At 33.6% G+C, this 27,500-nt stretch overlaps 1 protein-coding gene across 1 annotated transcript in view; it reads right to left on the reverse strand.

The window, feature by feature from the left end:
* Positions 1 to 27,500, reverse strand: part of LOC137645810 (cell adhesion molecule Dscam1-like) — a 248,653-nt gene that overhangs the window by 6,311 nt on the left and 214,842 nt on the right. The window contains 15 exon segments of the mRNA XM_068378765.1: positions 13,004 to 13,148; positions 13,337 to 13,606; positions 14,500 to 14,566; positions 16,619 to 16,797; positions 17,658 to 17,807; positions 19,057 to 19,203; positions 19,332 to 19,491; positions 19,582 to 19,715; positions 19,831 to 19,972; positions 23,111 to 23,250; positions 24,678 to 24,798; positions 26,522 to 26,670; positions 26,896 to 27,049; positions 27,178 to 27,317; positions 27,472 to 27,500. The exon segment at positions 27,472 to 27,500 is cut by the window's right edge and continues 121 nt beyond it. Of these exon segments, the coding sequence (XP_068234866.1) occupies positions 13,004 to 13,148; positions 13,337 to 13,606; positions 14,500 to 14,566; positions 16,619 to 16,797; positions 17,658 to 17,807; positions 19,057 to 19,203; positions 19,332 to 19,491; positions 19,582 to 19,715; positions 19,831 to 19,972; positions 23,111 to 23,250; positions 24,678 to 24,798; positions 26,522 to 26,670; positions 26,896 to 27,049; positions 27,178 to 27,317; positions 27,472 to 27,500 (2,127 nt within the window).

Raw genomic sequence — 27,500 nt, forward strand, 5'->3', positions numbered from 1 at the left:
CGGCCATGTCCTGTTCTACACGAGAAGGAGACTGCCGAAGAGAAAGAAGCTTTACTTAGCAAAACATAATAGACTCAAATTTCTCACCAACAGTGTGATGATAACTAGCAACAACAATTAAACTTAAAATTTATATGATATAAATGTTGTGTAATTCTGAATTTATATTTTTTGTGCTGTAGGCCTATACTGTAGGTTAAATAGGGAAATGTATGTCTAATCACGTTTTGGTAAATTTTTCCCTGGAACCACTTAAAGTCAAAATTTTCATGTTTTAATTTCAGGAAAAAGGAAAGTAGAAACTTCGAAAACTATGACAATATTAATGTTTTCTGAGTAAAACCAAGACATCAAAAATATGAATGCAATGATCTTGGAGGTCGGTCGAATATTGGGCAAGAAGGAAGTTGTGTTATAATGCTAACCCAAAGTAAATTGTAAAAGGAAGTGATACAATTTCATAACGTTCAGGCACCTTTACAGAAGCACACTGATTTCTATTGGTTCTTAATTATCATACGCATTTAGCCACATTATGTCCCAATTGGGGCAAAAGATATTTACTGATATGTCCACTGTTTAAGGTCAATTGTAAGCAGTGAAAGTAAACTCACTGACACCGATTTGAATACTGGCAGGATCATTTATTACTGCTAGGTCCAGCACATTACCATACACCTGTTTTAAATTCACTTATGGTGATAAACACAGTACCTATCACAAAATAACAAATATGAAAAATACCTGTAAATAAATGTCTGTACAGTATAGTGAAACATAAAACAGTGACAATATTATACTATCCTTTTATGCAAAAAGTGGTTTCTACATTACTACAATAACTTATTTCATAGCAAACGAAGTAAATACTTGTTAATAAGGGTTAAGCCAAACATCTAAAATACCATAAATAAAGTTACTTTCAAAATACGGAATTTCAAAGTTAGCAGACCAGGAAATTAACAAAGGGCTGCAACGCTTGTCAAAAATAAGGTTGATGGATGCTATATTTGTCCAATCTTAGGCCTGGACTATGCAAGAAGAGGATTTTGTTTTCCTTCTCAAAAGTTACCTTTGAACTTTAACCTTTGTACAGCAAAAAAGGGAGAGGCAGATAATGAGTATCAAAATTTCAATTCAAGAGAACTTTCGCTCACTTGCAAGGGATTATATAATCTTGAGGTGCCTCATACGAAAAGTAATGTAAAAAGATTAAGGTTTTGTCGTCCATGTGTTGGTACACACGGAAATCTGTCTTCAAAAGTAAACTTCTGGAAAAACAATTTAATGCCTAATCCAAGCTCTACATTAGTGAGTTAGTGAAGCAGGTGTTTGATGCTTCATGGGACTCAAATTCAAGGCCGAATAAAACATATCTATAAGAGCTTAATCTAATTAACATCTACGATAATTGTAACATTAAAGGGTGAAGGCAGGCCGGCTGTTGACGTCCAGGGCGAGGCTTAGGGATGTGCAGATATATGGAAAGTTTTGGGTGTATGAGTGGAAGAACATGTTATGAACTGATAAAGAGAATATATTTCAGCACAAAAGAAATATATTTGTCTACTATGTCATTGTTTCACGTTAGTAAGCATAACTGACAAATAAATGAAAAACCAACTATTCATGGGTAGCTAAGGATCGTCAGATAAATATATATAAAAAGCAATAAGTTTGTTAGAGTGGCTATCTATATTTTGTCTTCGGTACCATGAATTATGAAAATCATAAATGGTAGTTGACTTCTGTATAAAGTTCTTTGTAAAAGAGAACAATATGGAAATGCCACAGTTCCAAAAAAATACTTTATTTCGAAATATTGAGTTTTAAGGTGGCACCTCAAAAAATAATGTAAAATACAAAAAAAAAAAAGAAAAAAAAAATACATAAACCGAAAATACATCCATTGCATAACAGATAGTATTAGTATGCCAAATTAGGAAAGGGATAAGGAAGAGTGAAGTGTTGATGAGGACAGCTTAGCATGCTGTAAAACAACAGTTTAGTTCTGCAGGGTAGGCAGAGCCATTATGAATCTTGGGGAGATTTCAAATCTAACTCCAATCTTATTCGTAATGACTGCGCAACTTCACAAAATTTGAAAAAGACAGAAGCATACTCAGTACTAAAGGCTTAAAACGTCAAGCTTTTACAGCAAACGGAATGTTTTAAATCTCAAGGATGGTAGAATAGAGGCTCATGGTGATGACAACAGAATATACTTACTCAACAAATATCAAGACTGAAAGAAAGAGTAAGGAAACAGCAGTCTAAAAAACATACAGTTAGGAGTCAGAAACCTCTTTGGAAAATTAATGTAAACTACAGAAGGATTAATATTAATAATAAGTGAATAGACCGACATTAATTTACTTAATTGAGAACTCAAATAAAGGAATGGAATGATGCTAACATACTATGAGTTTCAATACAAAAATCATATCAAAGTAGATTAATAAGATTTTCCAACTACAAGTACCATAGTCAAATAAAGCAGGGGAATAACTTGCACGAGTTAAATGCGATAACTGCAGTATATGAAAAAATTACATTGATAATTCTTAAAACGGTCGCTCTTAATCAAGACAAAGAATTAATTAGAACTCCTATTAGTTGGAGTAGTAACCTTAACGGGTCTTAACAAAAAGAAAAAAAAGTAACTTATTACTTAATCACTTTCCTGCAATGAGTATTAGTACAATCATGGTAATCTTACTCGTTGGTAATTGTCGATTATATATAAGAACCGACCTTAACGGTGTCAAATATTAGCAAGACTTGAAAAAACATATTGAATTAATTTGCGTTACTTTCTCAGTTAATATTAATATTGAGAAATGAGCAATGTAGACTCTCACCGGCTGATCCTTGCCTATACTCTAATGCAATTCCCCCCATTATAATAACCATTGTAAAGTTTAACAGATTCTAATCGAGCATAAAATACCAAAAATATTTCAAAGACCAGCCCTAGAATACTTGCTTTCGAAGTTCGGTTCTTATGCTAGGATGTAATTGTAGTCATATAAGAAAGATATTTTTTTTTTCAAGGACAGCAATTTTACTTAATATTCGCATCTAATTTTCATTTAATCGTATTTAAAGCTTTGTAAATGCAGGGCATAAAATATTAATCACATATCCATGTTGACATCTAATTTGTCGAAATACTTGTATCATATTACGTTATTGTTAATATCCATCAATTGTCCAAAAGTATCCAAGGGTTATTTATATTCAAGTGGAAAAATAAGGAAATTTCATGCAAGAAATTGTTTTCTGGAAATTTAGTTTGTAAGAAAAACAAAATTGCATTAAGTGGTATTGAATTAATTAGTAAAACTAAAAATGAAATATACAAAGATACCAAAGCTTTGAAACTGACAAAGATCTCTGATTACTTGTGAATTTTCTGCTTTATAGAGCAAACTAACCTGTCCATGTGACAGTTGACTGTACGAGAAAACGGAAGCGAAATGGAATTGTTCATCCTGAAGAGTACAAACAGAAGTTTGCATCAACACTAATTTCATCTCCATAATAATACATACTACGAACAAAGAAAATAAATTCGTGTAGTTCATTGACTTCGAAAATGGACTTCAATAAGCTACTCTTACAAAATGTGGTGAAGTGGAATTCATATATATATTTCGCATTAATGAATGCCTAAAATATCCAAGGAGTTGACCTTACTATGGTAATCTGGAGGCCCTTGAAATACTACTGAGCGAAGCTGTTAAAAAAAAAAAAAAAAAAAAAAAAAAAAAAAAAAAAAAAAAAAAAAAAAAAAAAAAAAAAAGGGACACCTATGGGCCCTTCACCACTCTCAACATTATTAGAATGGAAATTCTTTCCAGAGATAATTCACTCCTTCAGCAATGAAATGGAGCGAAATTCATCATTTCCCCATTTCTCTCTTTTTATCCTAAGAAATTGAGACGAATTGAAACCATAAGAAAATTTTCTCTTAAATGACATCTAATCATTGCTTTTAATAGTCAAGATTGCCGAACCTATCTGCAGAAATTATTAGGGACGTTTTTTGATAAACTTTGGTATTATTCGAAGAAATATTTTCTGCATCAAGACATTGTGAATTTTACCTTTCACAGAGAGTCACATTTCCAATATGGTCAATTCAGAATTAACAATAAAGCAAAATCCTAGAAGGGCATATAAATAGCTTACGTTAATCGTTTACAAAACATTCTAAATTCATTAGAAATAACTTTTCAGTGTTCTCAAACGAAACATTTCAAAGTCATCGAAGACCTGATCATTAAGCATCTTTATAAGACGCACCTAAAGAAATTAATGACACGTATGGCCTCATCTCACCAGATCTTCCTTAAAACATTAACCATCAATATATCTGATAAGATCAGGCTCGGAAAAATCATACCAGTTTTTAGGTCTACGTAATGGTAAAGATAAGATGAACGGGTTTCAAGGAAGTAGTCTGACAGAGAAACATAAACTTTCTTACTAAGGAAAAGCTCTTCACAATATACTTTACTTGTAATCCAGGCTATACAGTACAACAGATTCTAATTAAAATTTCACTGAACAACAAAGCACTCTTTGTAAAGAGTCATGTCTGCTGAAATACGATCTGTAAGTGGAATATGCTAATATAAAAATCTAAGTACAGGTTTACTTCAACTTCTAATGAAGGGGAAACATTAAGTTCAAATTTGACAGGATAATTAGAAAAATTTCGCCCTTAAAGATGTCGACAATTATTTCAAGTGAACTAAAATTCCATATCTTGTCTTTGGAAACAATATCCTGTATAATTTCAAATTAACAAACTAAAAGTTTTCAAGATACCGAGCTTTCATCAAATAAAGTACGACCGTCTTAATTCCTTATAAACTACAAACTTTGTCAAGAAATTTTTGTTCCATAGCCAAAATGTTTCTGAACGATCGTCTTTGAACATTCAACTATAGTCCGATAACGAGGAAGACTTTGATGCAAAGGAGAATCGTGAGTTCTAATAGTATTACCTCTTAAAGTAGATACAATGCCACTATGTAATAAAGTCATGATATAATTACGATAATCATTCTAGGAAATTTTTCTTAGCATTACATGACCTGAAACTTTCCTCACTACCATCAAATAACAGCATATGATGAAACAGTATCAACACCAAGGCAATCACACACCCCGCCCCCCCCCCCCTCCAAAAAAAAAAAAAAAAAAAAAACTTAGAATTTAGAAGCGACAACTAATATCTTACAGAAAAAAATATTGCTCTGTAATAATAAACATCTTAATTGAAAATAGTAAATGTCAATATTATTAGATGACAAATCGTCTTACCTCCAAATTCAATTGTGAAAATCCCATATGACAACCATTATTCTTTCGTTAGTACGTGATTTTTAGATCCTAAAGATAAAAACCCTGATCTTAAAACACTCATCACATACCTGTCAGACGCGTTTTTTGTAAACAACCTAATCTGGTACTGTAATAGGTGGACTTTCGGAAGTTCAAACTTGTTGCAAATCCTTTTCCGTTGAACAAATGATTGACATGTCTCGTTTTGTAGTTTATATTTTGACTTATTCATTTAACGTTGTTACTGAGCTTGGTAAACTATAATATTTATTTTTTTTTTTTCCTAATTTATTTGTTACCTCTCTATTCTCTGTTGGAGCCCTTGGGCTTGTAGTATTCTGCTTTTCGTAATAGGGCTGCAACTTTAATAATAATAATAATAATAATAATAATAATAATAATAATAATAATAATAATAAAATATAATTCAAAATCAGTAGTAATGACCCTTAAGCTACCAAACATACACTCACATTTAAGACATTATATTTTGTAATGAAGAAACGCAGAAAAATAAGGTAATTTATCTTGTAATCTGGACCTGGGCTAAGAACTTACTTCAAAACGTCATTGCTTTACTTGTTTGGTAGCTGTAAGAGATAAAAAGGTCAATAGTTTGAGATCAAATAGGCAGAAGCTTTGGGCAATAAGATTGAATTTACACAAAATTAAGCCCTCCAAGAACATCAACAATACCGTTAATTCATCTAACCGCATTTGGACGAAAATTCTTAATTTTCAGCAGTTTTAAAATTTCACGGAAGTCATCGTAATATACTTCTAGATACAGTCTAAAATGATGATGAGAAATGAAACTGAAGTGCAATGAACAAGATGCAAAATCAATTAAATCAATAAATTAATGTAAATAGTTTACTTTCACCAACTACGTAACTGTTTTATCTACGCATTGCACATTACTAAAGTTAAAAACGATCCTTATCAACGAATTTTGCTTTTAACTTTCTAATTCTAGAGAAATTATTATCCTCAGTTTGATATCCTTTAGTATTTGATAATGAATTTTTGTCTTTAAACCGAGTTTGTTACTATTTCCAGAAAATTCACGGATAACCAGAAAACCTGTCGAAAAACTTGATTCTTTTCAAGTCCAAATAAGATAGGCACCTGAAAATGAGAAAATAGAAATATCATGCAAAACCGACGAGGCTGGTTGAAACAGGTGTTAATACAAAAACTTTCAGAAAGCCTTGAAATCGTAGTCTCTTAACAATAAAAGGGGACAACAAATATGAAAAGATTAGCTTTAATACAAAAAAGAATCGAAGCAAGCTCGAACATTTCATAAGTTTCATTAGGCAAAGAAGAAAGTGCCTTGATACAACCAAGATTCTGAACCAATCATTCATTTTAAGCTAGGAATAAAAAGGTGATACAACTGTAATTTATCATAAAGGATTTATATAAAATTGCATAAATGAAGTGCGTACCAAAAGCAATAGACTGAAAGGGGTATTAAATTAAAGACAAATAAAGAAAAACTGCGGCATGACATATTTCCAAAACTGAAATGAAAATAATTTCTGATAGCTACTGATTTTTAATAATCTACAAACAAGTTTCTTATCAATAATTACGGCTGATATTTGTGTCAGTGAAATTTTTATTCAGCTGATATCGAGACGTCTTTAGAAAAGCAGGCTTAGTCAACCAAGAGATTTTCTGTACAGTCAGAAAATAGTTTTAAAAGAAAAAGACAGAATTGCATGAAAGTGAATAGCTGTTAGTTTGTCTTTGACTGTCAAGAATGTTAATACACGTTGTCTGTTTCCCGAGAAAGAATTGCAGGGCAAAGATGCCTACAAAATTCTCTATTTTTCACACACAAAATTTCAGCATCAGACCACCAAAAAAGATCTACTACTCAAGGCAAGAACAGCATCGGATTGCTAACATAAAATGTTTCTGCAGGTAAACATCTCAGATAAAGCCCCTTTCAAGGCAGGACATGAAACATAATACGGGTTAATGAATAGCTAGCTAACACAGTGCTAATCAGGGTGATGGGTGAAAGGGTTAGCACGCAAGTGAAAGGGTCACAACCACAAGTGGAGAAGTGGATTAGTTAGTAGGGTCAAGGCACTGACCTCGCCCACGCCCTCAGTCCCTTCGCCTACAGTCGGCCCGCCTTCTTCACAACTCTGCACCACCTGCTCACTTGAGGGGCCTGGGAGAAAATCGTCACAAAATACAATAGGATTCACTCTCAAAGGAATACATGGGGAGGACTTATGATTATATTTCTGGACAAGACCGAGATCTTAATGAGATTACTACTTAGAATGACTCAAACAAGTACAGTTTGCTAATGATGAATAAAAACTATTAGAATGACACAGACAAGAACAATATGCTAAAGATGAGTAAAAACTATGACCATCTTTTTCACTATGTACATCACAAACATCACTAGAAAGCTACTTCTTAAATGCATCATCCTGTTATCAGAACAAATCTTATTCGAACTAAAGTTCTAATAAAGGCTCATTATAATTTTAGTCTGTTTATAATAGGAAATATTATGTATTTCATCCTCTCAAAATTGAAGTAATCCTATACAGCATGTAGTCTGATGCAGCTATGGGGCATATTCCACTTGTCTTGTTCTCATTATACTTTACAAGCAAAAGGCAAATAAAGAGGCACAATAAACCTTAAGCCTGAGGATCAAGGATAAAGTTATTTTTAGTACTGTAACAAACACGAAACTTAATAAAACTAGTTAACAAACACAATTTCTATTGGAATATAATGCTGAGGATAGAGATTAATAGGAATAAAGCTCTATATACTATAAGAACTCCCAACAGCAGTTTGCATTTATATTTTTTACAATAACGTGTAGCCCTAATCTAAGATTAACTTACAATGAAATTCCATAATTGTTCCCAAATTTTCATGCATCAATGAATTACTGTAATCTATTTCTCTCAAAACATTTTCAAGACTATGAAAGAATTTTACCGGGTGCAAAATTATAGAGATAAAATCAGGAAAATATTAAATTTTATTCTCTTATCGGGTTTAGAATTTAAGAATCACATTTGTTCTCCTAATTCTGAAAATTTTTATCAGTTTCCAAGAAATAAATGACCAAAACGATACAAATCTAAAGATCTAGAGAGTGCTTACAGTAAACAGGGATCTTTTGACATAACTTGTAACAAAAAAGAAAGAAAGAAAAAAAAAAACAACATACAATACATAAGAGAAATTATGATGGTACCAAAATACTATCCAGATGACGTGTACAGGGTAACATTATGAGCACTGGCGTTTATGCACTAGGAGAGTAGTAAGATTCTCGCTGCAAAATATAGTGACTGGTTTATGTGACTATTTGATCATCAAATGTTATAAATTCATCAGCTCTACTATCTTATAAAGCTCTTTGAAGTCTTTTAAGCATTTTATAAAACACATAAACTTCATAAAAAAAGGTGTTTATGATCTATTTGATCCTCACACGTTTTTTAAGTAAACAACACAGAAAGTTCCCAATAATGGAGTTTACAGTAAGCTTGCTTGGTCTTCCTATGGAGAATGTTCTAAGACCTTTGTTGTGTGTAATCTTGACTTGCAACATGATGGATGACCTTGAAAATTAAATTAAAAAGCGTGCCAAATTCAAAACAAAGTTACAACTAGCAAAATAATTGTCTTTTCTTCGTTTTTCCTTCTTCATGTTCTATCAAATCTTAAGAGAAACTTCAAAATACCCTGATCATAGCTAAAATTAAAATCTTATTTCAGATGATTACTGTTTTTCTTTATAATTCAGAAATATATTTCATACCTACACGCCAGGCATAGTGTAAAATTCATTTTGGCTATTTTTAGCAAGTGAACTTGTTCAAGAATGGTCTCAAATGCTGGCATCTACAACAATCTATAAAACATATTTTACAAATGCATTTGTTCAAGCTTTCATCAAGACTAGTCATAAAATCAAGTAAAATTGTAGATTAATTATTTTCAATAAAAAATTCTTTTTTACTTTTTACACAAGCAATAGAAATACACTATCTTCCTGCGAGTAAAAAAAAGAAATACATTTTACGTGCCATAATATACATTAAACACAATATTGTACAAATTAACAATAGGTTCTCATAATAAAAGGTATTAGATATATATATTCCTTCAAGGTACAAATCATCCCTTTATCAAACCCCAATATTCTGATACTCGAGGGAAGGATCAACTAAGATGAAAGAAAGAACATTTTTTTTCAGGCACAACGGGGTGAGGTTTACTCCTCAGGTCCAGATACGCATCCGATTCTTTCACTAGCCTATTTTCTTCTCGCTGTTGGCGAGTTTTTACCACTGTCTTTTCCAGAGTTTATTATATATTATTCTTTAACCTGTACTTTATCATTACTATACTTTACATTATTCTTCCTTTTCTATAATTAACAAGTCTTTGTCTGACGACTGCTACTAAAAGCAAAGAGCATTGACTTTTTGTTGTTTATCGGTAGCAATTTTGTTTGTAATCAACTTTAAATACACAGATTAGCCTTTTATAACACATTTTATTATTATTAATCCATTTTCTTTATGGTTATTTATAAGAGAGTTATTAGACATTAACAAACTAATGGTCACAAAAGAGGAAAGGGCAGAAAAAATACGGCCAATGGCTGAAAAATAAATAGATCTTAAAGTATAAGATAGATGTGACTTGTTATAAGAAGAGACAAGGGACCAATAATGAGAAAAACTGTAAATAAGAAATCAGCAGAACAAGTTCTTGCAGAAGTTGCACGAGATAGATGAGTTTTCACAGCTAGTTTCACTTCTAATCTCATAAAAGGAAAGTCCAGCACAATGCACAAGTTAACCTTTACTGTTTTTATTTCTAGACATATATTACAAGTATCTTGATTAGCCTTATCTGGTTTCACTCACTAGAAGCTTGATTTAGTCTTCCTTTGGCCTTCAAACAAACATCCTGATCTAGTTCTTATCTAGCTCCATTTAAGAGTTTAAAGGCTTAAAGGGAACTCATGAGTGCCAGCAGCAATGAAGAGGTCATCTTGCTCTTTACACTATATCACAGAGAACTGCCATACATGTGTGTTTCCAGCATCCAAGACCCCACTCTTCCAGAGCCAGGGCCAGGGAATAGCTGATCGACTCAACTTGTAGACCTATTGGCCATTCATTTATAATCCTACCTTGGCTTCGCTTCCACGCAGCTTGATTTAGTCCTCCTTTATCTTCATTCAAAAATATTGTCACAAGTGTTTCCTTGGCTTTACTAAATAGTACTGTGATTAGTCTTACCCTGACTTCACTCACATGTACGCTGATTTAGTCTTCCCCTGGTTTCACTTACATCTATGCTGACTTATTCCTGCTTTTGCTTCACTTCTAATTAGCTGATATAGTCATACTCTGGGTTCAGTCACAAATATGTACTGTCAATTATTTTTTCACTGGCTAAAGTTGCACATACAATACTTTGATTTCGCCCTCCTCTGGATTCAGTCATATGTAACCCTATTGATTATTCCTTTGGTTTCACTCACAAATATCCTTAATTATTATAGTCCTCCTCTGGTCTCATTTGCAAGTACCTTGATTAATTATCCCCGGGCTTCCATTATATGTACCTTAACTTCATCATCCTCTCGCTTCATTCTCAAGTATCCTGATCTTTTCCTCTTTTGACTTCATTTACAAGTAAGCTGATTAAGTCCTTCTCTGTCTTCATTTGAGAAGAAACTGATTTTCTTATCTTCTGACTTCATTTACAATTACCTTGACTTATTTATTCTCTATCTTCATAACCTGAGTTATTCCTCCTCTGGCTTCATTTGCATGTACCCCGATTGGGTCCTCTTTTTGATTCCCTTCATATCAACATCACACAGACATAAACCATATCTTGAAGTATTGTATGTTATTAACTACAATCAGACTCATTTTAATGGAAAGATAACATCCCAAACCGGATCATACTTAACCAACGCTATGTCGTCTTACTTAATCTGTTCTTAGACAGATATTACATCCTGGGCTAGGTTACAAACAAGAAAGACTAGAGTAATGAACTGACCTTACTTAAATTATTTGTATTTTGTACGAATGTTTCAAAACTTTTCAAAACCCTAATTAAGTTCTTTTCAAGGCACAAATCATTGCCTTACACAAAGGTCTCTCTCGCCTCACTTCTAATCGGAGACGATGAGTTAACTTGAAACTAAGTTGAGGTATAAGGGAATGGGGTATATAGGCCGAATTTCCCTTTACCCTATTGAAAATGCAAGCTAATTCTTCATTACAAATATTTTTAGTTGCTCAGCCCTTTCATTGCAATAAGCCTTACAAAAGTAATAATTTATTTCAACGACAATTAATTTTTTAATTATATTCTGATTTTGTTTTATAGAAATTTAGTTTCAATAATGAGACCATTAATTAACAGTAGTCCCACTAAACATGAGCGATGAAAGGGTCTTCGTTAGCATAGTGATGTGTTTCATGAAAAACAAGTAACGTAATTAAATGCCAAAATATTTTACGACAAAAAGATTTGAAAATTACGTTTAAGAGTATTATAAATAAGAAAACATTGAACAAAGTACTAAGCATTTGAAAATAAAACATAATTCAAATATATGACAGAACCATTTTATTCAGAGATCTTTTATGGAAACTAAGCAAAGATTGGAACACATATCACGCAGATGAGGTCATTCCATATAAAAAATTAATAATCAATGCCTGAAATAATTGTTTATGGACTCCTAACTGGCAAGCCTTGAAACTGACCTGTACATATGGAATAAAATAATCCATAATAAATGGAAATTTATAAAGAAATAAAATTTCAACTGCAATTTTTGAAGTTAATGGCGAGTTTTTTAACTTTTGCAATTTTTTTTTTTTTCAGGCTGCGTTTCTTACTTTACTACTTTTATTCGTGTTCCTTACATTTGCTTCACTTGTATGTATACTGATAAGAGTAAATATATATTGTATGCACAATAAGTGATAATTGCACTGTCTATGAATGTACTTGTTAGGCTATTGCAATACACTACTAAGGATTTTAGTACATTACCCTATAAGACATCCAGATTTTAAAAGCTTGGTGATATTCAAATCAATTTCGGCAAAACCTATGTTATTCATCCTGAAATACATAAATCATTTTATGAAATTATATGATTACTGTATAGGGTAAAGTATACTGAGAACATGACAAGCGGGAGGAATTGCTATGTATTCTAATATAATTTCCTTATACTGTCTTCCTAAAGAACACGAACCTAAGAAATCCCTACCATACCTAAAGCAATTAAAAGAAAATCAGTTAAAGTAAGCCATTTCATGTCTTAATAAAACACTTAATGCAGACATACTAGTAAAACAAACTGCACAATCTGCAAAGCAAGAGACAAAATGATGGTTATTTCTTACAGCAATCTCTTTCATGCATATACACTGAAACATGTGCTGACAAAATGACAACTTCAAGATGAAGTGCATATCAAAGTACTGCTTAGACCATCTCCATGAGAAATGCAAATAACAACTGTGAAGTACAGTATTTGCAAATTTCAAGGCATTCAGTTTCAAGCAATACTGTAGTTCAATATTGCATCGGATATTACCTGAAGGATGTTTCTTCAAATCCAGCACGAGAAGTTGAACGACTTTGCCTTTTAGTTGACTTTTTACCTCTGCGAGGATGTGCCCTACGTCCAGAACTAGAAGTATCCGTCGATGAGCTACTATTTTCTTGAGATTTTGTGGATTCTGAAAGCAGAAGTCACATTTCTATGTACTAGATAGTATTTTTTAAACTCTAACTACCTGTCTTCCTTATTCATTTTCATGAAATGTACTTTACATTGTCATTCCGTACACTTATTTATCATAAAGTTTTTAAAACGAGTAAAATACTGTATAATGTAAAATCTAGAGGTAAAAGAACAGCAACTTACCTTGTTGTCTACTTCTAACACGGTGTTTGAATATATCTGTACTACTACGAATTTGGCTAACAGCAGAATCAGGCCTTGATCTGCTACTGTGGGCGGGATGAGCGTGAATATGGGCGTGAGCAAGCCCAGCAGACTCAGCAAATGTGGGTGGCGAGTCCCTGGTACCTGTGCCCTCTGAGTCACTACCTAAGGTATCATATTCACTGATGGGCATATGCAGCGACAGAATCTTTTTCACTTCAGAATCTGTGCTGCCAAGATTATCCGACTCTGGAAATGGAGCAGATAAAATCAAATTTCAGTGCAAACTACTGCTGTTATGTTTTTATGAAAGTTTACTTCACATCTCAGTACAAACGATAATTCCTTCCAATAGAAAGTTCAGTAAAAAAAAAAAAAAAAAAAAAAAAAAAAAAAAAAAAAAAAAAAAAAAAAAAAGGATTTGAGATAACTGAAATCCTTACACCCACTTTTCAATATGATATGTTATTGTATTGCATATTATTCAAAATGTTGTTCATCTTTTAAGTAGGTTAGTAAATTTAAATACAATTACAAATGATACCAGTAGTAAGATAAAAAGTAAATTGTCGAGGTTCTTACTAATCTTATTATTTCACATCTATAATATTACTCCTCAAGGCAGTTCCTTTCTACTACTATATAAGATGTCTTAACAGAAACATTATCTATGCTATTTTCTTCCACTGAGCCAAAAGAAAAAGAAATATATTATTTCCCACGGCCCACCCTACTTGCATACATATGATTGCCTCAAGGGATCCTAGTCAACAGTTACTGTATAGGTTTAAAGGTCACGCATTAGTGGCAGAGGAAATGGACATTAAAATGACTCTCTCCACCCAAGTTAGGACCAAGGAAGGCAAAGGAATGGCCCCTGATGACTCAGCAGATAGATCTATAAGATCCCCAAAATCATTCCCCATTTAATTCCTACAGAATTTAAGTTTTATTTCTGTATTTTGTTTCCCTACTATCCTCCTTTTAATCTCATTGGACTTAACTTTTCTTGAAAAATCGTTGACTCTTCCTGAAAATAGGCCTGGTCAAGTATTTAAGGTTTTAATAACACCTAACTATCTGATTTTCTATTGATGCAGTTTACAAAATTTGGGCGACTAACACTTAGAGACCTAACTTACCTGTACTTTCTACATGAGGATCTCTTCTACCTTTTCTTCTTACTTTTGTGTATTCCGGTTCTTTTTGCTGTTAGGAAAAAATAAAAGGTTGAGCAACATAATCTTAATAGATTAAAACTTTAAATCTATACAATACTTAATTGCATTACCCCAAATGTTTTAAGTTAAATTGTTGATGCATAGGACTAGGTTAGAAGAATTCAGATAAGATAAAGAATAATTTAGGAATTTATTATCTTTTAAAATTGGAATGCATTTGAAAAAAAGATAACGCTACATAATTCAAAAGGAAGTATTACCAAGTTGACCGAATGCAAGGTGTTCCCCAGGAAATACTGGAATAATTTTTAGGCCACTACACATGTTTATTTGCACAAAAATGGTTGACACAAATGAATTGTTGACATAAATGATGCAAGTAGATGGAATCTCAATAAGGAAGAATACTGCCGATATCAATGTTTTCTACAAAATCGAAATAGTTGGTTCTAATAGTACTATGAATTCGTACAGCACTTTTAAAAAACAAAAGAGGAAACTTCTTTACAAATGACAAGCGATATGAAACCCAAAATACCGTAATAATTTTCTTATGAAAGATTTAATAAAACCGTCCAGAATATAATACTGCCTACTATCACTGAAAGCATCTATAAGCCGTAAAATGGAGTATCTTAAGATGGAAACAAAAATTAAAAGACATTTTTAGATGATACCCTCTAAACAAGTACTAATGAACCGAATTTGATTAAAACGTCATGAAGATATTTCTCCCAAGCCCTGGCTGGCTAACATTTACCCTGAGGACAATTCTCTCAGGATCTCAAGGATACACCACTCACCATATGAACTATAACATTTCATTATAATGAGACTTGTTTGTTTTCATAGGTTTTGCCTTCAATAAGGCTACGGCAGGACTTGTGTAAAACAGCATTGTATAATATCTCGGGAGTTTAATTTCTTTATCCTAACTTTGCAATGACAACGTCTAGATTACTAAATCAACGAAGAGCATCGTCGTTCCACCTTTGATTTAAAGGTGTATGTATACCCCAGAAGAATGAAACTACTGCACTCACTGTGAAACGGGTTGATTGGTCATTCACAAGAAAGTAATCTTTGTTTTTTTTTTTCACTCCAATTACCTTTAAAGCTTTGATTGCAAAATTAACAAAAGAAACAGAAGAGTAGCTGAACCGCAGAAAATTCATGATGTACATCATCCATTGAAACTAAACATCCAAATATGATCAAACAAGAAGGACCATATAATCAAACCAGAAAACTCGCTGCAAATGACACACAAACAACGACAAAAGGAAATAAATTTGGCTATTAGATAATAACGAAAATTCGGTGAACACTAAACTAGATACTTAGGAAAACAAGCTGTTCGTTATGTATAAAAGATCTAAACGCTCGAGGAAATATAATCTTTTACTCTAAGGTATACTTAAGGCGTAATTATTCATTGAACTAAAAATTTTACCACTCTCTCATAAAAAATACGAGTTCATTGTAGTGTCAAGTGCTTACATGATCCCCAAATTCAAAACAATGCAAAAACCGCTCCAACTAAGGAAACAAGAAACTTTCTGATGTAGTTATTAAGCATCATCAAAGTAATAGAGCGCTACCAAAAAGAGCTCTTCTCTAAAGAATTTGAAATTCCAGAATGGGACCATCAGTAATGATAGTAACGAAAAAAGGGAACTAAGGAAAACACTAATCATAACTAAATCAAGTATTAAAAGTACGCAGAAAAATGCATGTGACACCCTGTACAAAGACCCATGAAGCTTTAAGAATCAGGGATTTTCTTCCAACGCCTCGGCACAAACGCCTTGATACGTACAAATCAATATTCAATCAATCTGAATTTTTCTTTGGGACAAGCCTGATACGGAGACTGACAGTGAAAAGGGTTTGCACAAAATTATTCATGTCACTGCAAGTACATTATTTGCGTAAGTACTAGAAGAAACGTTGCTCTTTTAACAAAACAAACCCAATTATCAGGAAAATTACCTTTCCACTTTAACAAAATATCACGTAATACCACATTCAGAATATTGAGGCTAAGATAAAAAAATCTAGTTAGGAATGTCGCACTTACGTGTCTTAGAGGGAATGTCTCAAGCGTTGCCATTTTTGGGTCATGGTATACAAAGGCTCCCTGGACTGAATGATATGGACCAGAGTAAACAATTCCTGAATCTGTGCTTTCGCCGTAATGGCTTTTTGGCACCGCTGGAAGTTGGAATGTTGCGTATGGGCATATATCTTCGATGTAATCTGCAGGAAGGATTCAAAGTTATGTTAGTTTCTGAAATGTGGTGAAAGTATGGATAACAATATGAAGTAAATGGATGGGATGGAACACCTGGTAAACTAAAAACAAGTCTTACACAAAGAAAAGTATTGGTGGTCAGAATTGGAGAATAGAAATGATAAAGGCTAAATATATGATAACAGCAGAAGGCTGAGAAAAATTTAAGGTGATAATGATACAATACAGTATCATGCATTTCGTCGACATTAAGTTAGCGGGCTAACCACACACACATACACAATCACAATATATATATATATATATATATATATATATATATATATATATATATATATATATACATATATATATACTGTATATATATATATATATATATATATATATATATATATATATATATATATATATAATGTATATATATATATTATATATATATATATATATATATATATATATATATATATATATATATATATATATATATACATATATAGGCCTATATACTGTATATATAATATAATATATATATATGTATATTATATATATACATATATATATATATATATATATATATATATATATATATATATATATATATATATATATATATATATGTATGTATATATATAATATACATATATATATATATTATATTATATAATATAATATATATATATGTATATTATATATATACATATATATATATATATATATATATATATATATATATATATATATATATTATATATATATATGTGTGTGTGTGTGTGTGTGCGTGTGTGTGTGTAAGCACTCAATTGAATCGACATGAGATAAACAGAATAAGATTCACACATGAAGAGTACGGGGTTCTCTTGCTGACCTGATGAATCCTTGTTAGTGGCTGTGTCCTGAGTGGACGGTGTGTTTGCTGGGAGAGCCGAATATTGTTGGTGCTGATTTTGCTGATTTTGAATTTGCGCAGTCGATGGGGACTCGGCCATCCCTCCAGAACCTCCTCTTTCCCTCATTTCTGTATTGGGAAATTTTAATTACATTGAATGTAACTACTGGTGATAGAGCTGGAACCTCAGAAAAGAGATAAGAAGGACCCTTTTCACCAGGCGTCACAGGTCGACCCAGTAATAAATTTTTCCTTCGTCAAAATCCCTTTTTAATTACATTGAATGTCACTACTGGTGATAGAGCTGGAACCTCATAAACACAAACTCTTTTTAGAACTCTAAAATAATCCAAAGAGTATTGCTGTTATTCTAATTATTTTAGTACATGATTGGATTATGAATAATGTGAATAATGATGTAAAGCCAAAATCTAGTGCAGAAAAGTAAACAAATCTAATCGAAAAGTGCAAGAGAATGACCTTGTAGGGTGGATAGAGCAAGTAATAAAGTAACGATGCCAGTCAGTCATTCAGCAGAATTGTAATTACTCTACTGAACTGTATACACAATTCATCTCTCAACGAGGAAATTTCTTTAAGTAACAATATACTGTAGTTTTCAAAAATCAATTAACAAATCTACAGTTATAAAACAAAATACTGAATTACTCAGAAATTTTGAGGTCTTTGAAAAAATCACCATGATAGAATTTCAACTTTTGAATATAGAGAGGCCCATTCAAAACTACAATTTACTTATCAACAATAGAAAATTTATAAAAGAACAACATCCTACTAAAATATTTTGAACAGCAAAGTCATAGATATTAAGCTAAATCAGGTATAGATATTTTCTTTTCTTGTGGGATACAAGTCTTTAATTTTGGTAAGAAATAACTAACTAATAAGTTTAAGAGTTCTATCAAATAATATCCAAATAATATTACCCTAGATATTTCGTAGAAAAGCCTGTATCTTTCCAATTTACAGCCTTTCAGTTTAGTGGACTAAAGTCATATTTCAAAGATAGAAAATATGGAAAGTCATCGATGTTTTAGGATAAAAATTTAACGAGTGAGCCAAGAAGATTTTCAAGTAAGAAAAATAAAAGGTATGTCTTGGCAAGTGCCCAATGGAAAATACCAATTTAGAGAGCCTTCCTGATAATACAATATAGTATAATATGAAGTATATGATAGCTAATCAATCAATCAGGTCCTCAGTCATAAAAATTACGAGTAAACATAAGAAATAAAATCCTTAATAATTAAATGCATGTCATAAAATTAAATACTAAATAAAAAGTAAATCATGCAAAAAATTTTAACGCTGTAAATGATAGGTATGAAATTACATATATAAAACTAACGCCACTCACTTCTTCTCCTAAAGACACAGACAATAGCCATGATGACTTCAATGACTATAACCACCACCACAGCAGCAGGTATGACAACCCGGAGGTCTTGGTAAAGCGGAGGCGAGGCTGTTCCAACGTCATGACCAGTTTTCTCATCTAAAAGTACTGATGAAAGAAAATGTAATTTTTGCATTAAAGTAAGATATGAAAAATCATAAACAATATGCACTCCAAAGTGTTTATTATCAATGACAAACGGACGCCGTAGTTCAAAGAAACAAAGTAATACATACCTCCTTCTGGTGTCAATGTTGTGACATCATAAGTGGCAACACTTGATCCTGCAGAATTATGAGCTGTTACTTTGACAGAGTAGCGAGTGGCCGGATTCAAGTCCCGTATTACGTAAGTCTTTTCATTAGCAGCTACATTATTAGCAACTGATATCCAGTCCTGAAAAAAAATTAACATGGTAGAATATTTTGCATAATGTAATATCAAAAATTATATTCCAAAATACAGCATTATATGTATGATAATTACCCTAGCAGTTGATGCTTTATACTCGATAACATAATACAGTATAGGACATCCTCCATCTCCCCAGGTGCTTAGGTGTACTAGCACTGACGTCGAATTGACATCCAGAAGGCGAGATCGGCTGGGTACTACAGGTTCTGTGAAATAACAGGATATTTTTCTTTTTAATCAGGTATGTGCTCCAGGTTAATCTATATACACTTTACAACTGTCATAATGCATTGAAATAGACTGCTAATATAACCCCTTTACCTGAACCCTTAGTAGAGGTAGTAAGTATTTCTGATGGAAGGCCAGTCCCCACTTTGTTGTAAGCAGTCACATAAAGTTGATACCTGGATCCACACACTAAGCCTGACAATGTGTGGCTAGTTCGTGCAGTATGAAGTTCAACCTGGACAAAAATAAAAGTAAATAAAAAAGCTAAGAATTATAAACACACAAAGGCAAAATGTACAGAAAACTTTAACCAATGACATTTAATATATTTATATATATATATATAATACAGTGGTACCTCTACATACGAATTTAATCCGTTCCAGAACCAACTTTGGATGTAGAAAATGTTCGGATGTAGAAACGAATTTTCCCATAAGAATACATTGAAATAGGATTAATCCGTGGTTGAGCCCAAAAACCTACGATAACTTCTTAATAAACTACTACACATAATTTTCCCATGAGAATAATGCACACTAGATTAGATAATAGACATGCAAATAAGAAGAATTAGCAAAAAATGATAAATAAAAAACGGGGTTTTAGCGTCACTTTACCTTAGAAACTCCAGCGCAGGTGTTGTTAGTCTTGCTACGCAGAGAGGAGACGGACAGGCGGCGAGGAGGTAGAGAGGTTAACTACGATAAACGTACACTACCGTAACTTATTCTAACTTACACTTAGTGAACTTTAACATTATTTTTTTTTTATTTTTATATTTTATATCTTTTTTTACATTTTCTTTTTTTCTTTTTGATGATTACGTAATTTTAATCACTTTCACTCTATACACTTAAAATTGACTGACTTTCTTTCCGTTTTCTTTGTTTCACTTTCTTCCGCTTCACTCTTTGCCGTTTTCTTCGAATCACTTACATCCTCTTCATCACGAGTTCGCTTCGCAGTTTTTTTAAAGAAATTATCGATAGATAATTGCTTGGTACGGCTTTTCAGAATGTTCCGAAAGTGAGTTAGGCAAACATCATCGAACTGCGAAACTAGTCACTACACGACAAACCTGCAATTTTTTTGGGTGGTATTTGTCAATGAAGTCGACCACGTCTTGATATTTTCCTAACACCTCTTTTATATGCGCCGAACCTAACACATGTTCTACCTCCTCGGTCCCTTCCTCGTCATCACTCATGTGCTCAGACATAGCATGGAGTTCTTTGAGCTCATCCGTGGTAAGTTCGTCGTGATGTTCGGCGACGAGTTCCGTAACGTCATATGCGTCGACCTCCAGACCCATGGACTTGCCAAGGGAGACGATTTCCTCTACGGCTTCCGCTGCACCCACCACGGGATCAGGTTCGGGGTCAAAACCTTCGAAATCTTGGGAAGAAACTGCATCAGGCCACAGCTTCTTCCAGGCAGAATTGAGGGTCCGTCGAGTTAATCCCACCCAAGCCTGATCTATGATCTTCAAGCAGTGCACGATCTTGAGGTGGCTCCTCCAAAATTCACGCAAAGTTAAGTTGGTGCTTTGCGTGACATTAAAGCACTGCTTAAATAAGTGCTTGGTGTACAGCTTCTTAAAATTAGAGATGACTTGCTGGTCCATGGGCTGGAGGATAGAGGTGGTATTCGGTGGAAGATACAGCACCTTTATGAACTTAAATTCATCGAAGATATCATCTTCAAGTCCGGAGGGGTGAGCGGGTGCATTGTCAAGGCATAGCAGGCACTTTAAAGGCAATTTCTGTTCATGAAGATATTTCTTCACAGAAGGGCCGAAAACTTGGTTAACCCATTGCACAAAGAATTGCCTAGTCACCCAGGCCTTCGAGTTGGATCGCCAGAAAATATGAAGCTGGTCCTTATCGACGTTGTGTGCCTTAAAGGCCCTAGGATTCTCTGAATAGTAAACCAGTAAGGGCTTGACTTTAAAGTCCCCACTAGCGTTGGCACATAGGGCAAGAGTCAACCGATCCTTCGTTGGCTTATGCCCAGGCAATTTCTTCTCTTCGGCAGTGATGTAGGTTCGACTCGGCATCTTCTTCCAAAACAGCCCAGTTTCATCACAATTAAACACTTGCTGCTCTAAGTAGCCTTCTTCCTGCACGATCCTTTCGAAGTTCTTGACAAAGTCAGCTGCAGCCTTTGTGTCCGCACTAGTAGCCTCTCCATGGCGAAAAACTGAATGAATCCCGGACCGTTTCTTAAATTTCTCGAACCAGCCACAAGATGCCTTGAAATCATCTGAGGAAGGCTCGGTAGAACTCTCCCCAGCATCACCCCCAGAGCTCTCCTCCTTCAAGTCTGTAAAGATGGCGTGCGCCTTCTCGCAGATGACGGTCTTAGTGATTGTGTCGCCAACGATCTCTCTGTCCTTGATCCACACTAGCAGAAGTCGTTCCATCTCTTCTATGACAGGGCTACGGCGTTTTGAAATTATGGTGATCCCCTTAGAAGGTTTCACTGCTTTAATAGCTTCCTTCTGTTTAAGGATTGTTGAGATCGTCGACATATTACGGCCATACTGTTTAGCAAGTTCACTCACGCGGACGCCACGCTCATGCTTTTCAATAATTTCCAGCTTAACGTCTAAAGAAAGCATTTCCTTCTTCGTTTTCTCACCACTACCACTACCACTGGCAAAACTAAGCCTTTTAGGACCCACACTTTACGTAAATTACCGTTAAAGGATGCACGTAAAAAATCACGATTAAAACAGAGTTAATAGAAGAACGCACAGAGCAAAACCGCAAGAAGCCGACGAGCACAGAGGACTGACCCAAGCCGCGCTAATTGAGGGTTCCTCCTTCTATCGGCGGAAATAAAAAACACTTTAAGCGCTATGAGCACCGACTACGCGTGCTAGTATTGTTTACTTCGGGTGTCGAAAAAACATTCGGGTGTAGAGTAGGAATGTGTTCGAATTGTACTTCGCGTGTAGAAAAATTCGGATACAACCATACAACCGGTACGACGAAAATTGCTTACTTCGTGTGTCGAAATAAAATTCGGGTGTAGAGTAAAAAATTTGCTCGAATTTTACATCGGATGTTGGAAAATTCGGATGTAGATACGTTCGTGTGTAGAGGTCCACTGTATAATATCATATATACATTATATATATATATATATATATATATATATATATATATATATATATAGAGAGAGAGAGAGAGAGAGAGAGAGAGAGAGAGAGAGAGAGAGAGAGAGAGAGAGAGAGAGAGAGCACTCGAATTCATCAAAATCAAGTTTAAGCCGGTCAGAAAATTACAATATGAATGCATAGCATCCTTCAATAGATCTTTCATTAGCAAAACATATATTTTATATAAAAAACTGTAGACAAACTCACTTCTTCCCAATCACCATATTCTCGCTTGTAGTTCATAATATATCCTCTAACTGGTGTATGATGGGGGCGTAGACTCCACCTTAGTGTGAGGGCATCTCTTGAACTTCCTTGGACATACAGAGTTGGTGGGGCTGGTGGTACTACAAGGATAAATAATTTGATGAAGACCAACAGAAAATGTCCATTGTTCTGTAAATTTTGAGTTAGAAATGGTTTGAAAAGTTCATAGTTTTAGAAGAGGATTTTTGAGGTATCAATCAAGCCACAATCTTATTGGATAAAATTTCTCCCTTTTGACGCCAGGATACCCTTTAAAATTAGAAAAAAATGCAAGGACAGTATAGATGGAACTGAGAACTAGATGATATTAAACATGCGTAAATACTACAGCATATTATGCATATGAGACAATTCCATGGAACACTGAAACTTCTTAGTCATGGTAAATATATTCTGTTTCTTGTTATTATAAAGCTCTTTCTTAAAAAAAAAAAAAATATCATACTGGTACCACTATATTAAAAATTAGGATAATTATAAAGAGGAACCATTCACACAAATTTTCATAAATCTCATATATTAACATCAATATTCTAAAAAGTAACCTTATTAGTGTGTAAGGTATATTTGGCCACCTTTAGATAACCCTCACAAACATGAGATGTATAATAAAAAATTATGTATTATTACCTAGTTGCAAAAAAAGAAAAAAAAGCACACATACAACTATTTGGACAAATTTTATAGTTTACACTGGTTTTATTTTCTGCTTTTTCGGTAGATTAATTAACTGTGAAATTGTGGATAAATTCGTTAGGAAATTATTTACATACCGGTGTAAAGAGGCTCCTCTCCCATAAAAATATTATCACCTTCACCACTAAGAACTCAAAAAATATATTCAGATTACACAATTTCTAATGTATCATCAATATTGACATAATACTAGAAGGTTTTTCTACATTAAATTCAAAGAATTACTTTGGTAAAAAAAAATGTATTACAAAATAAAAACATATTAAGTAACTAGAAGTGTATAATTTGCAATGCAAGTATCTAACAAAAGAAATCAAATGTAATATCTTTTTCAAACTTAGTTTTGCGTATTCCAATATATAAGTATTTATCATTCCTCAAAATGGCCAGACATCACAATTACTACAATTAGGAAGGATGCATAACAGGTATTCACAACCCAATTATTCTTTAGATTAATTCACTTAATATGTCTTGTTTTCTTGATAAATCGTAAAATAACTTACAAACTAATAATGAGCTTTTCAGAAATCACGGAAAAAAGATGACATAAAGCAACAAATATGTGCAACCCGTTCTAAGCATAACAACAATAGGAAATAGTTCATTTAAGTAACACTTCTAAATACCCAGATATACTCAATATCTAAATTATTATGAAGCATTATTTTGATTTACTCTCACGATAGTAAATCTTATATCTACATAAAATTAGCTAAACCATAAAATTGATTCAATTAATCTAAAACTATTTAAATGCTAGATACCAACTGTTCATTTACACTTCAAAAAATATAAACAATAACAATACCTTGAACTGTGAGAAAATATGTAATGCTATCACTTCCATGAGAGTTGCTGGCGGTGCAACTCAGATTTCCTGCATCTGCTTTCTGCACGTCTCTGATGAGCAGTGAACCATTTGGTCGCACCTGTCAAAAAAGCAAGATTTTAGTATTTTTTCATGGTTTATATAAGATTCATGTTAAGTCTTAACATCAGGACCAGATTATTATTATTATTATTATTATTATTATTATTATTATTATCCATCCAACATTGCTCTTCTTACGACTGTCTTATGGAATTTTACTTAAGTTTTAGTGGCACTTTCTTGTCACAAAGGACTCTAGAGGCAGCTCTCCAGTTATTCTAGTCTGCCTGTATACGGTGTTTTACTTCTTCTTCCATACTTTTGCCAGCACTGATTATGGATCCCAGATACCTAAACTTGTCTACTCTCCTTATTTCTTCTCCACCAAACTAATACTTCCTCTAACCTAGGCCTCATTGGTGGAATACATGTATTCTGTCTTGGCTCTGCTAATTCTCATTCCTCTGTCCCCCAGCGCTCCTCTCCACCTTTCTAACTTAATTTCTAGGTTTTCCTTTCTCTCAGGCCACAAAACTATATAATTTTCATACAATATGCTCCATGGCATTACCTTTCTAACTTCTTCAGTCATAACATCTATAACTATATTGAAAATGAATGGACTAAGTACTGATCCCTGGTGCAATCCTACTATCACCTCAAATCCTTCCCTCACTCCAACAGTGCTCCTCACTCTGGTATACACATGATACATCTCTTGGATCAGTCACACGTACTTCTCTGGGACCATCTTCTTCCTCAAACACCTCCATACTTCTTCTCTCAGGACTCGGTCATAAGACTTTTCAAGGTCTATGAATACCATTCGTAAATCCCTTTGTTTTTATTTGAATTTCTCCACCAGTTGCCTCAGACAAAATAAACCATCAGTTGTTCCACTGCCTTTCATAAATTCCATTTCTTTTCCTCTTATTCTGCCATCCATTATCGTTTCCAATATCTTCATGATGTGGGACACTAGTTTGATGCCATTGTAGTTACTGCACTCTTGAAGATCCCCTTTGCCTTTGAAAATTGGGATCAATATACTCTCTCTCCACTCTACTGGTATCTTTTCTTGTTAGAGGATCTTTATCATTAGATCGTATTAGATATCCACCCCTTCATCTCCTAATGTTTTCCATGTTTCCACAGGGATCAAGTCTGTTTCTATTGCCCTACCATCTTTCATCTTTTTTAGCGCATTTACTATCTCTAGCCTAGAAAACCTCATTGCCATACACATGTTCAGCTGTCCGTCTTTCCTTACGAGTCTTTTATTTTCTTCATTTAAGAGCTGTTCAAAGTACTCCTTCCATCGCTTAAAGATGTCGTCTTCTTTTCTAAGTACCACACCATCTAGGTTTTCCCTTTGCTTAGTGTGTGTAATATCTTTTATACTTATATCATTTGTACTTCTATTGCAATGGGATTAGTAAACTAAAATCAAGGTGAAAAAATTAGCTACAGAAACTTTGTTCATTCAATGAAAAGCATTTACCCTTTCCACCACCGTGGCCAGGTCTGTAAGAGTCAAGTTAGACTCATTGGGCTGGAAATTTTCCATATAATGATAATAAAATCCCCCACCGAAATTGCAAAGATCTGTTTAGGTCTGCTTAGAGTTATCATACTTAGCAACCACATCAGTAGGTAACTATTTGTCAGTTTTCTCTCTGAAAAAGAAATTATTATTTTGTTCTTGGACAGTATTTGCCCTGTGAAAAAATTAGTTATTTAATATAGCTTTGGGTGCAAATATGTTTCTCAATCTGGCTTACTTGTATTCTGTCTGTAGGGCTGATGTTTTTGTTGTTGAGTTTCCATGTTATTTCAGGAGGAGGTTCACCGACTGAGTGACACTGAAGTCTTACATCTTCTTTCCATGCAACCTCCAGAGGTCCCCCAAAAGATGCGATTTGAGCAGAAACTGGTAGTGAATAGGAATTGTTTTAGAAATATTTACTTGATGAAAATTAGTACTATAAACCTTTGAAAAGTAAATTGAATAAAAGAAATTATATATCTATATATCATCAAAGTTAAAATTTTACGGAAATAACAAAATGACAAAGAAAGATTTATTTAAAAATGTAAAAACAATACAACACAAGCCTGCAGAAAATGAACTGAAAACTCTAAAAGTGTTAATTACCAGTTGCTTTTGGTTTAACAATGATCCTCTCTGATGGCGACCCTTCCCCACGCTGGGTGGAGGCTGTGACCCAGAACTCGTAAACGTCTCTAGTGCTTACGCCTTCAGCAACATAACTTGTTTCTGATGGACCCAATATTCGAGAAGGGAGCTCCTGAAATGAAAAGAAAAAAGAGGACTTGGTTAAGATTGGCTTTTTCATTCTAATGAAAAAAAAAATTGTTGTTAACTTAATTTCTTCGGCATGAGGGCAACTCTGCGGATAAAAGGTTTGATATTTACCCTCTTTTCTTGATTAGTAATGGCCATGTGGAGCGTGTATTTTGTGAGAATTCCATTAACTTTAGTGGGAGGTAACCAGCTGACAAGAATGGTTGAGGAGGAACTAACTACACCCTTGATTGTAGCTGGAGCATCAGGCACTGCAAAGAAATGTACAAGCACAGTTAAGCCAAGATGTATGACATAACTATGTAAGAGAATTTAATGCAAATTTTTTTTCTGTTACTTTAGTAGGGCAGAGAAATACATTTTACAACTTTGAGAATTTAATATACCAAGGGGGTTCAAACTTACCATCCTGCAATGTTCTGCAGTAAACCGGT

Source organism: Palaemon carinicauda, chromosome 8 (assembly GCF_036898095.1).
Source record: "Palaemon carinicauda isolate YSFRI2023 chromosome 8, ASM3689809v2, whole genome shotgun sequence".
NCBI lineage: Eukaryota > Metazoa > Arthropoda > Malacostraca > Decapoda > Palaemonidae > Palaemon > Palaemon carinicauda.